The sequence below is a fragment of the Jaculus jaculus genome, chromosome 6 (genome assembly GCF_020740685.1).
Source record: "Jaculus jaculus isolate mJacJac1 chromosome 6, mJacJac1.mat.Y.cur, whole genome shotgun sequence".
Taxonomy (NCBI): Eukaryota; Metazoa; Chordata; class Mammalia; order Rodentia; family Dipodidae; genus Jaculus; species Jaculus jaculus.
The window spans coordinates 157237808-157251197 of record NC_059107.1 but is presented as its reverse complement, the minus strand read 5'-3'; the positions used below and the strand labels follow the sequence as shown (position 1 = coordinate 157251197).

The 13390-nt window shown below is 42.9% G+C and overlaps 1 protein-coding gene across 1 annotated transcript in view; it reads left to right on the top strand.

Annotated features, from left to right (window-relative positions):
* Enthd1 (ENTH domain containing 1) overlaps positions 1-13390 on the top strand; it is a 131652-nt gene that overhangs the window by 57047 nt on the left and 61215 nt on the right. The window contains exon 4 of the mRNA XM_045153282.1: positions 4144-4264. Within this exon, the coding sequence (XP_045009217.1) occupies positions 4144-4264 (121 nt within the window). The remainder of the gene's footprint in view (positions 1-4143; positions 4265-13390) is intronic.

Sequence of the window (13390 nt, the reverse complement as noted above, 5' to 3'; positions counted from 1 at the left end):
AGGCTGACCTGGAATTCACTATGTAGTCTCAGGGTGGCCTTGAACTCTAGGCGATACTCCTACCTCTGTCTCCCGAGTGCTGGGATTAAAGGCATGCGCCACCACGTCCAGCTAACAGTTTTTATCTTTCAGAACTTGGAATACATCATTCCAAGCCCTTCTGGCTTTTAAAGTTTGTGTTGAGTAATCTGCTGTGATTCTGATGGGCTTGCCTTTGTAAGTGACTTGCTTTTTCTCCCTAGCTGTTTTCAGTATATTTTCTTTGGTTTGTATGTTTAGTAGTTTAATTATAACATGGCAAGGAGAGGCTCTTTCTAGGTTTTGTCTGTTTGGTGTTCTACAAGCTTTCTGTATCTGAAATTCTTCTTGTTGTATTATACTCTGAATTCTTATGTTTGATCTTTTCATAGTGTCCCAAATACCTTGAAATTCCCATTCATACCTTCCTATTAGCTAGTTTGTCTTTTTTTTGTTGGTGTTGTACTGTATTAGGTCTGCCACCTGGTCTTCTAGTTTATATATTCTGTTCTCTCCTTCATTCATTCTACTGGTGAGACTTTCCACAGAGCTTTTTATTTGACTGACTGTGTTTTTCAGTGCTATTATTTCTGCCTGTTTTTTCTTCAGTATTTCTATTTCTTTCCTCATGTCTTATGACATCCTTATTTCATTAAGCTGGCTTCCTGTGTTCTCTTTCGGAGGGGTTTTTTCCCCCTTCTTTAGTTCCTTTATTTTCTTCTTTTATCTTTGATTTCATTGAGTATAGAGGAAATCTTTTTTGAAATATTTGTTAGGCATTTCATCTAAAACAGTCTCATTGTGGGTCATTTCTGATGGATTTATAATTTTTGGTGGGATTGTATTGTCTTGATTCTTCGTGTTTCTTGTATTATAATGTAGCAACTTTTGCATCCTGAGTTGTTTTGATGCTTGGATTTTCTACTTATCTGCAGTGTTCTTAGATGTGGAGATCCAACTTTATATACCTGCAGGATATGAGTTTAAGGTGTCAAGTGTAGTTCTTGTACTCTAATACAACCATGGAAGTAATCCTAGGTGTTGAGTTTGCCTGCTATTCAAGTATTCTAGTGGGCTGGGAAGAATAATTTACTGGCAAATTCTAAACTTCAACTGAGCAATATACACATTCTATAAAAACCATCATAGAATATGCAAGTGTGGGGATTAAAACAAACACATAACCTTATAAAGCTAAAATCCCTAATGGTGTATGTTGCTCAACACCCTTAATCCTTTCAGCTGGGAGGTTGAGAATTCTGTTCTGAATTGGTTTCCAGGTCAGCCTGGATCTGAATCAGACACTGCCCCCAGTAATGACAGAAGCAAAAGACAAAGGCCCTATTTATCTGAGAGCATCAAAGGCCACAACAGTCAACCCTCAAACACAGCATAATTGAAAATGGTAAAGCCAACCATGAATATGTAACCCATAACCTGCCCTGACATGGAAAGAGAGATTAGCACTTCCAGTGCAGACCAGTATACCTGCTTTTTTGTCACTTGCCCACCTCCATCCCTCCATGTTGTGCTGTGGAGCTGGTGCTCTGATCAGCTGTGCTGGATCCTGCCATTCGGGGCTGATTGTGTTCTCCAGAGGTTTGGTTCTGTCATTTGGGGGGTGGGAGAGTGCAGGAGCCTGGAGTTTACCAGAGTTGCTCAGCTAGTCCCACCTGTACCCCTGTCCGCAGCTTTTTAGCTGATCTCCACTGTCTTCCCTTCAGTTTTCTTGACTTTGCAAGGAGGCTGATGAGGTTGGAAAATCCCCTAGTTTGGTCTCTGCTCATGCAGCTCGTCACGGGGTGGGCGGTGCCAGGCGGGCCCACGGATCACAAGGATTGGGCCTGCAAGCACCTTGGTGGGATTCTGGTTGGTTTCCTCCTATCTGGTGGATCTTGGTCTCTCTCACTTCTCCGTTATGGCTAATAAAAACCTATACATCTTCACTCTTCAGAAGAAGAGTATATTTTGCTGTAGTTTTGCTTATATACCTTGCTAGGATGAATTGGTGTGACTCCTATGTTGCTATCTTACACGGAAGTCAAAGGTCACTTTTTGAACAAACCACTTTTCCCTCTTTAACTTATGGCTTCTGTCACAGACTAAATTTCCATTTATGTTTAATGCATTCCAGCTTCCACTTGTTTTGAGGAACTAGGCTGCAAAGATAAGTGTCATATTTACTATCCTGAGAGCTGGGCTCCTTAGCATGCAAGAAAGGAGAAATACATGTCAGATGGTGGAGGAGGGCATGAGGCCCCACCCCTCCCTGAGGACTTGTGGGCAGTGAATGGTGGCTGAGGGGGTGGGAGACATTTTCTTCCATGGTATAGCCACTGGCAGGGCCTATAAGCTGCTAAATGGCCCCCATCCATGCTCATGCAGGCAGCCGTGATTACGCTCACTGGGTTATGCCCACATACAAGAAAAAGATAGAGATAATCAAAGTAAAACTAGTTAGGAGTAAGAAGAGGCTCGGTGGAAAGAAGACAGTAAAGGGGTCAAAAGGAGATGGGAGTGTATGCATACATTATATGCATGTATAAAATCATCAATAAAAATAAAAAAGAGAGAAGAGATAATTACCCAATAGGTTTGAATTGAGTGGTGGCATATCAGTATAAGCTCATCTAATTCATCATCAACAAGCTAAAGGAAAAAAAGGTAAGATAATTTTAGGTTGATAGAATCAAACACTCAATTATAAAACTCAACAAACTAGAAATTAGAGAATGAGCAAATGATATGATAAGTCATTTCAATAAATACAAATGGTAAATTGTAAAAAGAACATGAAAAGATGTTCAACATTTTTAGCATTTAGGAAAATATTGCTTAAATGCTCCATGAAATATCAAAATGGCTGAATAAAGAAGAGTGGCAACACCAAATGCTGGCGATGGTGTGGAGAAATTCTATCACCTGTATTTTACTGGCAGGAAACAGTTTGGTAGTGTCTTATAAAACTGAACCTGTGACTAGCATCCAGCCCAGCAACTGTACTCCTAGCTACTAGCTCAGAGATATGGAAACTTACTTATAAAGAGACACTATTTGTAATAGCCCAAACCTAAAAACAAGCCAGATGTTCCTATGACAGGTTAAACATCCGTACCATCCATACCGGTCAGTGGTGGAGGGAAGGAACTTTTGATATACACAACCTAGGTGAATTTCCAGAGATTGTGCAAGATAAAAAGAAACAAAAAAGCTGGCTGGAGAGATAGCTCAGTGGACAGAGTGCTTGCCTCTCAACATTAGTGAGTGCCTGATTTAGGATCCACATAAAAGCCAGAAGCTGGCAGGTTGGTTTCTGTAGGCTCAGTTCACCAGCACTGAGGGGAAAGGTGGAAACAGGAGTATTTCCCAGAAGTGCATGAGCAAAACAGTGACAAGAGACCCTGCTTCAAAGCCAGGTGGAAGGCAGGTGCCCACTTGAAAATTGTCCTCAACCTTTGCACAGCTTACATGCACCTGTAGTCACATATACATATGCACTACATAAATAATTTAGATAAATTTTTGAAAATCCTGCCACAAAGGGTTTTCATATGTTGTATAATCCCATTTACATAATATTCTTTAAATGTCAGCACTACAGAAATGATGGGTACGGTGCTTCCTGTGCAAACCCGAGGACCTGAGTGCAGATCCCTGGCATCCAGAAAAAATGCTGGACAAGCACTGTGGAGTCAGAGAGTGGAGAATCCCTAGGGCTTGCTGGCCAGTTCGAAATCAGTGAGTTCTAGGTTCAGCTTAAGACCCTGTCTCAAGAGAGAAGGTGGGGAGTGACTGAAGAAGACACCTGACATCAACACACACACATACGCACACATATGCACACACGTATACACATACACACATATACCTATATGCACATATACACACATGCACACACATGCGCGTGCACACGCATACACGTATAAAAAAACAGCAAAATCACAGAAAGGAAGATCAGCTTTATAGGGCAGTGGGGGCTGGGTGTGGTTTTACAATTGCCTCAAGAAAGGATCCTTGGGATTGTGATAAAAAATGTTCTGTGTCTTGGCTGGCTTGATATCAGTACCATAGAGGTGATTAATTGTGGCTCTTTCAACACTCGTTTGCTCTCTTGTTTGCTGACAGGACCTAATGCTGTTTTGTGATGAAGATCCAAAGCCACCTTTGCCCACAGTGCCCTCCACGGCCGCCCCGCCAGCTGCGTGGCTGTCCGAAGGGTTAGAAGTCTGCAACCGCTGTGGTGCAGGTAATTTGGCCCCTGGCAGGAAGTGTGCTCAGAAATGATGGAGAAGTCTATGCAGATAGAAGTCCTGGTTTTTGAAACAAGTAACTCTTCACTTGTATTTACCATTGCTAATCAGGGATGGAACTAGCATGACAAATTCAGCTCACACATGGTCCTGGCATCTTATTTTGTCATTTGTTCTGTGAATTTTTTCTTGCACTTCTTTTGCCTTTATATCCTACTGTCTCAAAATTAACTACAAGCCTTCAAGCTTTTATGAAACTTTAAAGAGGTATCAAATCAATTTTAGTTTTTATTAACTTATTTTTATAAAGTTTAATGAATGCAATCTTTCTAACGCATGCATTAAGTGAAAATATGAGAAGGCAAGTTACATAGTCTCTACCCCACAAATTGCTTTACTGTCTCTTGGATAATTTATGTTAGAAAACGGTACTTAAGAAATCTGGCCCAGTGGATCACTTCTGTAATACTAGCACTGGGAAGACTGAGGCAGAAAGATCACCACAAGTTCAAGGACAGCCTGGGCTACATAGTGAGATCACAGCCACCATACTAAACTTTCGAGTGAGATCCTGTCTTTAGAAAGTAGGGGGCAAAGGCACAGTGTAGGGCTGGAGAGATGGCTCAACAATTAGGACGCTTGCCTGCAAAGCCTAAGGATCCGAGTTTGATTCCCCAGTACCTACGTCAGCCAGGTGCACAAAGTGGCACATGCATCTGGAGTTCATTTGCAGTGACTTTTTTTCTTTAAAGACACAGTATAAAGTTACACAATAGTAATGTCCAGTAAGTTCCACCATAAATCCCAGCTTGACTCTGCTGCTAGTCAGAACTGTCTAGGATCTAAGTCCTGGCCAAGCCCTGTCTGCTCTCTGTGAAGACCCAGTTTGCAGTACACTCTGATGGTGCTGACGATGGGCGCCCAGGGCCCCACGTCATGGACACTAACATATGCCTTTCCCCTGAGCTGTATCTTCCTCTCACTGTCTCACTGAGTATGGTGACCAGGATGGGAATGAGATGCTCTTGTTAGCATCTTTTATCCTCTTATATCCTCTTTGCTTTTATGTGCACCCAGCATCCTTTCCCCACCACAGAGGCATCTCCTCATTTGGTTCTTCCTTCTCCCCCTTCTTGGATGATGCACCTCAAATATTCTCCTTATATACATTCTCAATATCCATAGACTTATTTTTCTTTATAAGCTCACATTTATAAATAGTTCTTGTAAATCCATTTATGAGAATAAAGATATTTTAACACAAAAACAAGAAATTGGGGGTTTACAATGATGTTTTTATGGGGTAGCATTCACACAGATAATTAGCTACAAGTTTTAGGCAGCTTGCTTAGTTTTCTTACAATACACTTGAGGCAAACAAACCCCAATATAGAAGCTTGAAAGAAGAGCAATAGGGAAAACTTTGTAGTCTAACATTGCTGAACATTTTCCCTCCTAACATTTTAAAAATAGACTTTCTTTTTGAGAATAGTTTTAGATTCGAAGAAAAACTGAGTGGAAAGTGCAGTATCCATATGTCTCCCATCACAACACATGCTTACCTCGCCATCAGCAGTATTCCACACAAGAGTGGTGCATTTGTCACAATCAGTGAACCTATATTGACAGCCAGTTGTCATTCTGAGCCTGTAGTGAATGTTAGTGTGGCATGAGGCAGTCTGGGTTTGAATAGGTGATAAGTGCACACTGTTACCGTACCATGCAGAGTGGCTTCTCTGCCCTAAAAGTCCCTGAACCCACTGCCCCACCACCACCACCACACCAGCCCCGGGCTGCTTGTTGAGTTTTCCCCATCTCCATAGTTTTCCCTTTTCCAGAATGTCACAGTTGGAACCATGCCTATGTAACCTCTGTAGCTCATGCATCAAAAGTTCTGCCATGTCTTTTCATGGCTAGATCTATGGCTCATTTCATTTGAGTGCTGAATAGGACATACCACCTCCTTCAGGACATCTTGGCTGCTTCCATGTTTTGCAATTATGAACAGAGCTGCTTAGAAACATCCAAGGCAGGTTTTTATGTGACTGTGTTTCTCCTTTAGCATTATTATATACAAGTGGACTTGAACATGGGTGAGCATTCGAGGCAACCCTAAGGAGGAGAAGCCACAGAGAAGCTGCCTGAGGGATGCTCCCACTCTGTACTTGGCCAGGACCTGGCTCAGTCAGAGGGGCTTTTTCTATTTTTGTCTTTCCTTTTTGCAGCCTTTTCTCAACTCTCTTCAGAGATGTCTTGCTAAAATGCAGATCCTAGCATTTCCTTTCCCAGCATCAAAGCTGTCAACAGTTCTCCACCACCAATAGGACAAGTCTGATTTTTTTTCATATTGTTATATAAAATTTTCATAATTTGGTCCCAGCCAGTCCTTCTGCCTCATCAACCCAAACTGCCAATTCTCACAGCACTCTGTGACATTCCATGCCTAGTGTAGTTGTTCTCTTTAGAATGTCTTTGTTCCAGTGTAACTCACTGCCCTAAATTTCATGTTGTAAAATAACCACTTATCCTGCTCACGGATCCTGTGGGGTTGGGAATTAGGACAAGGCACAGTGGGGGTGGCTTGCTGCTTCCATGATGGATATGTGGGCCTCAGCTGGGGATCTCAAAGCTGGGGCAGATCCTCTGAAGGCATGCACCCTGGTGTGTCTAGCAATTGCTGCTGGATATCCCCAGGGGCCTCAGTTTTTCACCACATGAACCTCCTGGTGTGGTCTTTCCACGCGGGCTAGTTTGGGCTTCCTCACAACCTGGTGGTTGGGCTCCCAGGATCAACATTGTGTGGAGGCAAAGGCCTCGTAGAAGCCGGAGAAACCCAGAAACCATGCTGTCATGCTTCTACCAGGCAATCACAAAAGCCCAACCAGGTTCGAGGAAAAGTCATGGAGACCTCCACCTCTCCATGGAGGAGGGCCAAGGCCATACTGAAAGAAAGCATCAGATGAGCTGTATGTTGGTATGCAATGTATGCACCATAATGTAATGCATGTATGTTTGGGAAATATCTGCAGTCTTCTTTCAAATTATACATGCTTATAACATCCTATTCAAATAGTGGAGCCCAGCAAAAATATCATTACTGCTATGGTCTTTCTATGCCTTAAACTAGTTTCTTGTTTCAGTATGTTCCCACAGAACTTTTCTTATACCTCTATTATAGAATTTATAAATTTGTACTACAACTTTGTAAGTTACATTTGCTTTATAATTGTGAGTTAAGAGTAAATATACTCTAATTTTTAAAAATTCATTCAAACAATCTAGATAAAATTGCCTGTTCCCCTTCATCCCTTACCCCAACGCTGTTAGCAGAGTTAACAGATATTTTTTTATTATTTATTTTATTTTCTAGATCTTCTACATTTATATACATCTGGATTTTGAAATAGATAGAATTGACTTTATTTTGTTTTAGAACATTATTTTCCTAAAACTTACTTGAAACTTAATAATATTACTTTGCTAGCCTAATGCTGTCAGTATTTAGAAACTTATCATGTTTTTTAAAAACTCCTATAGTGTCTGGGTATTGTGGTATATTCCCCTGCTTATATGTATTTTGGTGTTTTATATTTTTCAATATTATAATACTGCTTCAGTGAATAGTACATATGTGAGAGTGTTCTTTGGAGTGTATTTCTAGAGATAGAATCCCTGAGCCGTACCATATGTCCATTTTTGTTTCCATTAATGCTGCCAAGTAGCCCTCAGAACATCAGTGCCAGTTTGTACTCCAGCTTGTAGCATACGAGACCCACTTCCTCATGCCTTTGCCAACACTTGAGATTTTCTTTTCTAACACTTGGGATTTTCTTCTTTTTATTCTTTTGGAAGGGGGCATGTGTATGTGGTGTGTGTGTGTGTGTGTGTGTGTGTGTGTGTGTGTGTGTGTGTGTGTGTACATATAATTCATGTGGGCATATGTGTGGACATACATATGTGTAGGCCAGAGGCTGATGTCAGATGTCTTCTTCACTTGATTTCTGCCTCAGTTTTTGAGACAAGGTCTTCCACCAAACTGAGAACCATCAATCCTACTAGACTAGCGAGCCAGCAAGCTCTAGGAACCCCTTGTCTCTGCTTCCTCGGAGCAGGGATTCCAGCACTGCCTCCACACCCAGATTTCCTCACGTGAATCTGGGGATCCCAAGTCACATACTCACACTTGCACAGCAAGCACTGTACCCACTGAACCGGCTCCCCAGCCCCCTAACACTTGATGTTTTCAAGCCTTATACTTTAATCTCTTGTATACAAGTGGCATTACACAGCAGGTATAATTGGAATATTTCTACATATTGATAGGGTTCTTCTATTATCTCTTTTGTGGATTGCCCATTTATCTAATTAACCTATTTGTCTTTCATATTGTTTGTTGTTTATCTAGATTGATTTTGTGGCATTACATATCCATGTACATATCATTTACATTTGTAATTTGTGTTGCAAATGTCTTTCAGGTTGCAAATTATCTTTCAGCTTTCATAATGATGTCTTCATAGAAGTTTTATGTTTTGTATTATCACTCTCCTTTCATAGATTTTGTGTATATATGTTTTAAAAAGGCAAACCAAGGGCTGGAGAGATGGCTTAGCAGTTAATGTGCTTGCCTGAAAAGCCTAAGGACCCAGGTTCGATTCTCCAGGTCGCATGTTAAGCCAGATGCACATGGTGGTGCATGCGTCTGGAGTTCATTTTCAGTAGCTAGAGGCCCTAGACCGCCCATTCTCTCTCTCCCCACCCTCTCATCTCTAATAAATAAATGGAATTAAAAAAAAAAAAAGGTAAAATGAGAGCTGCGGAGACTATCTTGGGGGTAGAGCACTTGCTGTGTAAGCATGAGAACCTGAGTTCTGCCCCCAGGACCCATGTGGAAAAGCTGCGCGTGGCTGCACCTGCTTGTACCCTAGAACAGATGTGGACAGAGACAGGGGAACTACTGGGGCTCACTGGTCAGCCAGTCTAACCACAAAAAGGTGAATGCCAGGGTGAGTGAGAGACTGCCTCAAGAAAATGAGGCAGAAGAGCGATCGAGGACACTCAATGTCCTCCTGGCCTCTACACACATGCACATAGGATACACACACCTACCCACATGCACATCGGATGCACACACCTACACACATGCAATAGGATACACACTACCTACTGCTACACATACTACACATGCACCAACAAAAGAGGGCGAAGTGCAGCTTTTCCCATGCAAAGCTCATAGACTCACCTTTATTTTACTCAAGCATGTGAGTCATTTGCTCCATTCAGATTTCAAGTGTTTGTCGATGTTATAGATAGTGGCATAGGCAGCCGGCTGTGTCACAGTGCTGTGGGCTTGACTATGTTTCTCTGTTGCTTTGAAATGACTCTTTAAGTTGCACTAAGTAGTATGTGTTTAACAAGTCTCTTCTGTTCCTTTGATCTTTTTTTTGTTCCTGGTCTGCTTCAATTTTTATGTAACTAATATTATCTTAATAATCACTAAGGATATTTTAATTTTTTACCATTATGTAAACAACAGTGAGGTACCACCATTTCTCCCTCTTGGATAAAGTAGGCCATTTTTCCATTTTTCTATGGTTTGATGCAGATTCTAAAATACATTATTCTGAATTTCTGTTAGTAAATTCTGTCCAGTTCACTAACTTATCCTGTCAGCAGATGGTTCTGATTTCCATGTTCTGATTTTGGCAACTTCAGCCCAAGGCAAAAATAAAGTAAGAAAGCTGTTCTGGTCCAGACTTCAGCTCTGATACTTTCTCCTTGCCTCCATTCTCTTTGGATCAGAGGCACAGCAGGCTGCTGGGCCCCCTGGGAAGGGTGGCCTGCTTCCTCCAAGCCAGCACCTGCACTCCTGCGGCCAAGCTGAGCCCACCCTCTGCCTCCCCACACTGGCCACTCTCTTGAGCTGTGGACTCTGCCTTCACACTCTTCTCCATGGTTTTAGCACTTAGTTTATATCCTAAACAAAACTTTTTTAAAGTTTTGCAAGCTCTTGAACTTCATGTGAATGGAATGGGTCCACATTTACTCTTTTAGCACATATTGCATTCCTACCATCCATCGTGTCTCTGTGGTCATCATTTTCTTTCACCATGTATGGCCAGCCTGTCACTGGGCAGATGTGTGACAGTACATGTGTTTACTGCTCTGTAGAACACCATCAGTTTCACAGGCCAACTCTTTTGCCTTGCAGACAGAGCTGTGTATGAGCCTGCTCCACTTGTACACGACTCCGGCTCCCAAAGGCAAGAAGTTCTCTAGGACATATGCCTGTGAATGAAATGGCCACATGATCAGGTACAAGCACCTTTACAGTCACCCTCAGGCCACATTGCTTTCCAAAGATCTAGCTGTTCCTTGTCCCTCACCCCCCCCCCACTTTTGTCACCTTTGAGAAGTTGCCAAATTAGTGGTGACAGTTGGTATTTTATTTGTTGTAAAATGTATTTTTTGGAAGTGAAATTGAGCCTATTTTCATAAAGCATTTCATAGGTGTGACTCACTCATGTTTCCTTATCTGTGAAGCTCCCAGCCTGTCTTTTGGCCACTTTGCTGTTTGGTTGCTTTTTCCTAAGTGACCTCTAGCAGTTCTTTCTTCACCATGGAAGCTAAGCATCCCATTTCAGACTCGGCTTTCCAGTTCAAGTGTCATCTTGCCACTTACTTCTTAAGTTTTGCTACACAGAAGCTCTGGATTGTAATGAAGTAGAGTTTTACTGTGTATGGTTTATACTTTTCTCTGATTACTGAATGTCTTTCTTGTTCTGCCATCATGAAGATAATTCTAGGTAGGGCATTTTTATTCTTTTGCTTTCCATAATTAAACCACTAATGTGTAATTGATTTGGGCATATGATTGAGATAGGGGTCCAATTTTTCTTTCTCCACGGATGGCCAGCCATCTTGGCATCACTGAAAAGTCTGTCTGTCCTTCCTCAGTGAGCTGTAGCCACCAGCACCCTGATGCATCCCTGGGCTCTGTGTTTGGAGCCACCAGTGGCACGAGTGCTCCCGAACCATGACCAGTTGTCGTCACTTCACCTCCTCAGTAATTCCCGATGGCTCTTCCCTCGGCTTTCTTCCATGCAAGTGTCCATGTTCTTTTAGAAAAACCCATCAGTTCATTTATTTATTTATTGGTTTTTCAAGGTAGGGTATCACTGTAGCTTAGGCTGGCCTGGAACTCACTATGGAGTCTCTGTGAGGCCTTGAACTCACGGTGATCCTCCTATCCCTGCCTCCTGAGTGTTGGGATTAAAGGCGTGCGCCATCACACCTGGCTTAAAAATATTTTTTAAAATAAAACGTGCCATGAGTCCAAGGCCACCCTGAGATTGATTTTGACACTTGCCGGTCAGAGAGGCTTACTGTATGCTTTTGCAGATCTCTTATTAGTTAACAGTTTGGTTTGTGTGTATGAATGCAGTATGTGGTATGTACGTGCATGTGGTGTATGCATGCGTGCACACAGATGTACACACCCATGTGCCCATGCCTGAAGGCCAAAGGAAGACATCAGGTGTCTCATCTTGTTTTTCCAAATTTCTGATGAGGACCCTTTGGCCTGTGAATTGCTGCTTGCTCTCTCTGTGTGCCATGTGAAGCTGAGTCTACTAGGAGGCTGTTCCCGATGACATCCGGGCACTGCTGAGGGAGCCTGTCGTTTGGCCGACCTCCACTTCTGAGTAGTGCGGGCCTACTTGTCGACTCACCTGTAAGCCAGTCCTGTGTCCCAACTGCGATGGGGCGGGGGAGGGGGTGTTCCTGTGGCTTTGTAGTTATGATGAAGGAGGAATAAAAGGGCGGGAGCAGGAACTACGGAGTCTCCACCACCCACCTCTTCCCTTTTCCTGGGCTTCTGAGCTGGCTTCCCCTTGTTACGCATGTGCCAGTCCAATTTGGCAGTGGAGAGCTTTTGTGAATATCCAATTTTGTGCTGTGTAGATCAAATAGCAGTTATTATGTGAGGGATAGTCACTTGGTGTCCCTTGGTCAGGTATTTAGTCTCTACTAGGACCCAGTAGCAAGCCAGTGGTTGCTTTTCAAATGGACAATAGTCACGGGCAGAAGAAGGCATGGCCTGACTCCAGAGCCAGAGGCTTACTGTGACACTCCTGCCCAGTGCATGTGAGAGGTTTCAGTGAGCCTTTCTGTCCACCCCAGGCATTTGCAGTACCATTGGCTCTGCTAGGCTGCCGGGTCAGGACAGCAGCTCACCCAGTCAGCCGACCAGCTGCAGGGCCTTCTCTCGCTTGGTCTTCACCCGCATGGGCAGCTGGCACGAGCAGCACACCATGACTTCCAGACTTCAGATCATCCGTGACTGTTGTGCCTTTTTCTTTATTTTGGGCAATTCACGTGCCAGTAATTTGTCTCTCACTATAGGGGGTCTCCTTATGAATAAATCTGTCACACACATGGCAAGCCCTGCCTTCCCCACCTTCTACATGCATGTAGCACCAAGAGTGCTTGATACTGGCTGCCCACCTCCAGTTAGTGTCGCGCTGTCAGTGCAGTGGCCTGACATGATGCTCTTTCAGTTAGAGTCAACAAAGTCTGCGTCCCTGTGGCCTGTGTTGGAAGACATGGCAGAGAGCCAGGTATGGTGCTGCATGCCTTTAATCCTAGCATTCGGGAGGCAGAGGTAGAAGGATCATCGTTAGTTTGAGGCTACCCTGAGACTACATAGTGAATTCCACAGCTAGAGTGAAACTCTACCTCAAAAAAAAAAAAAAAACCCAAAATAAATAAATCAATCAAATCAAAAACATGGGGCTGGAGAGATGGCTCAGCAATTAAAGACACTTGCTTGGAAAACCTGACAGCCTGGGGTTTGATTCCCCAGGACTCATGTAAAAAGTCAGATGCACAAAGTGATACATGCATCTAGAATCTATTTGCAGTGTGGCTGGAGGCCCTGGCATACTCATTCTCTCTCTCTCTCTCTTTCTCTCTCTCTCTCTCTCTCTCTATCTCTCCTTACAAATAAATTAAAAAAAATTTTTTTTGGTTTTTTAAGGTAGGGTCTCACTCTAGCTCAGGCTAACCTGGAATTCATTATGGAGTCTCAGGGTGGCCTCGAACTCACTGTGATCCTCCTACCT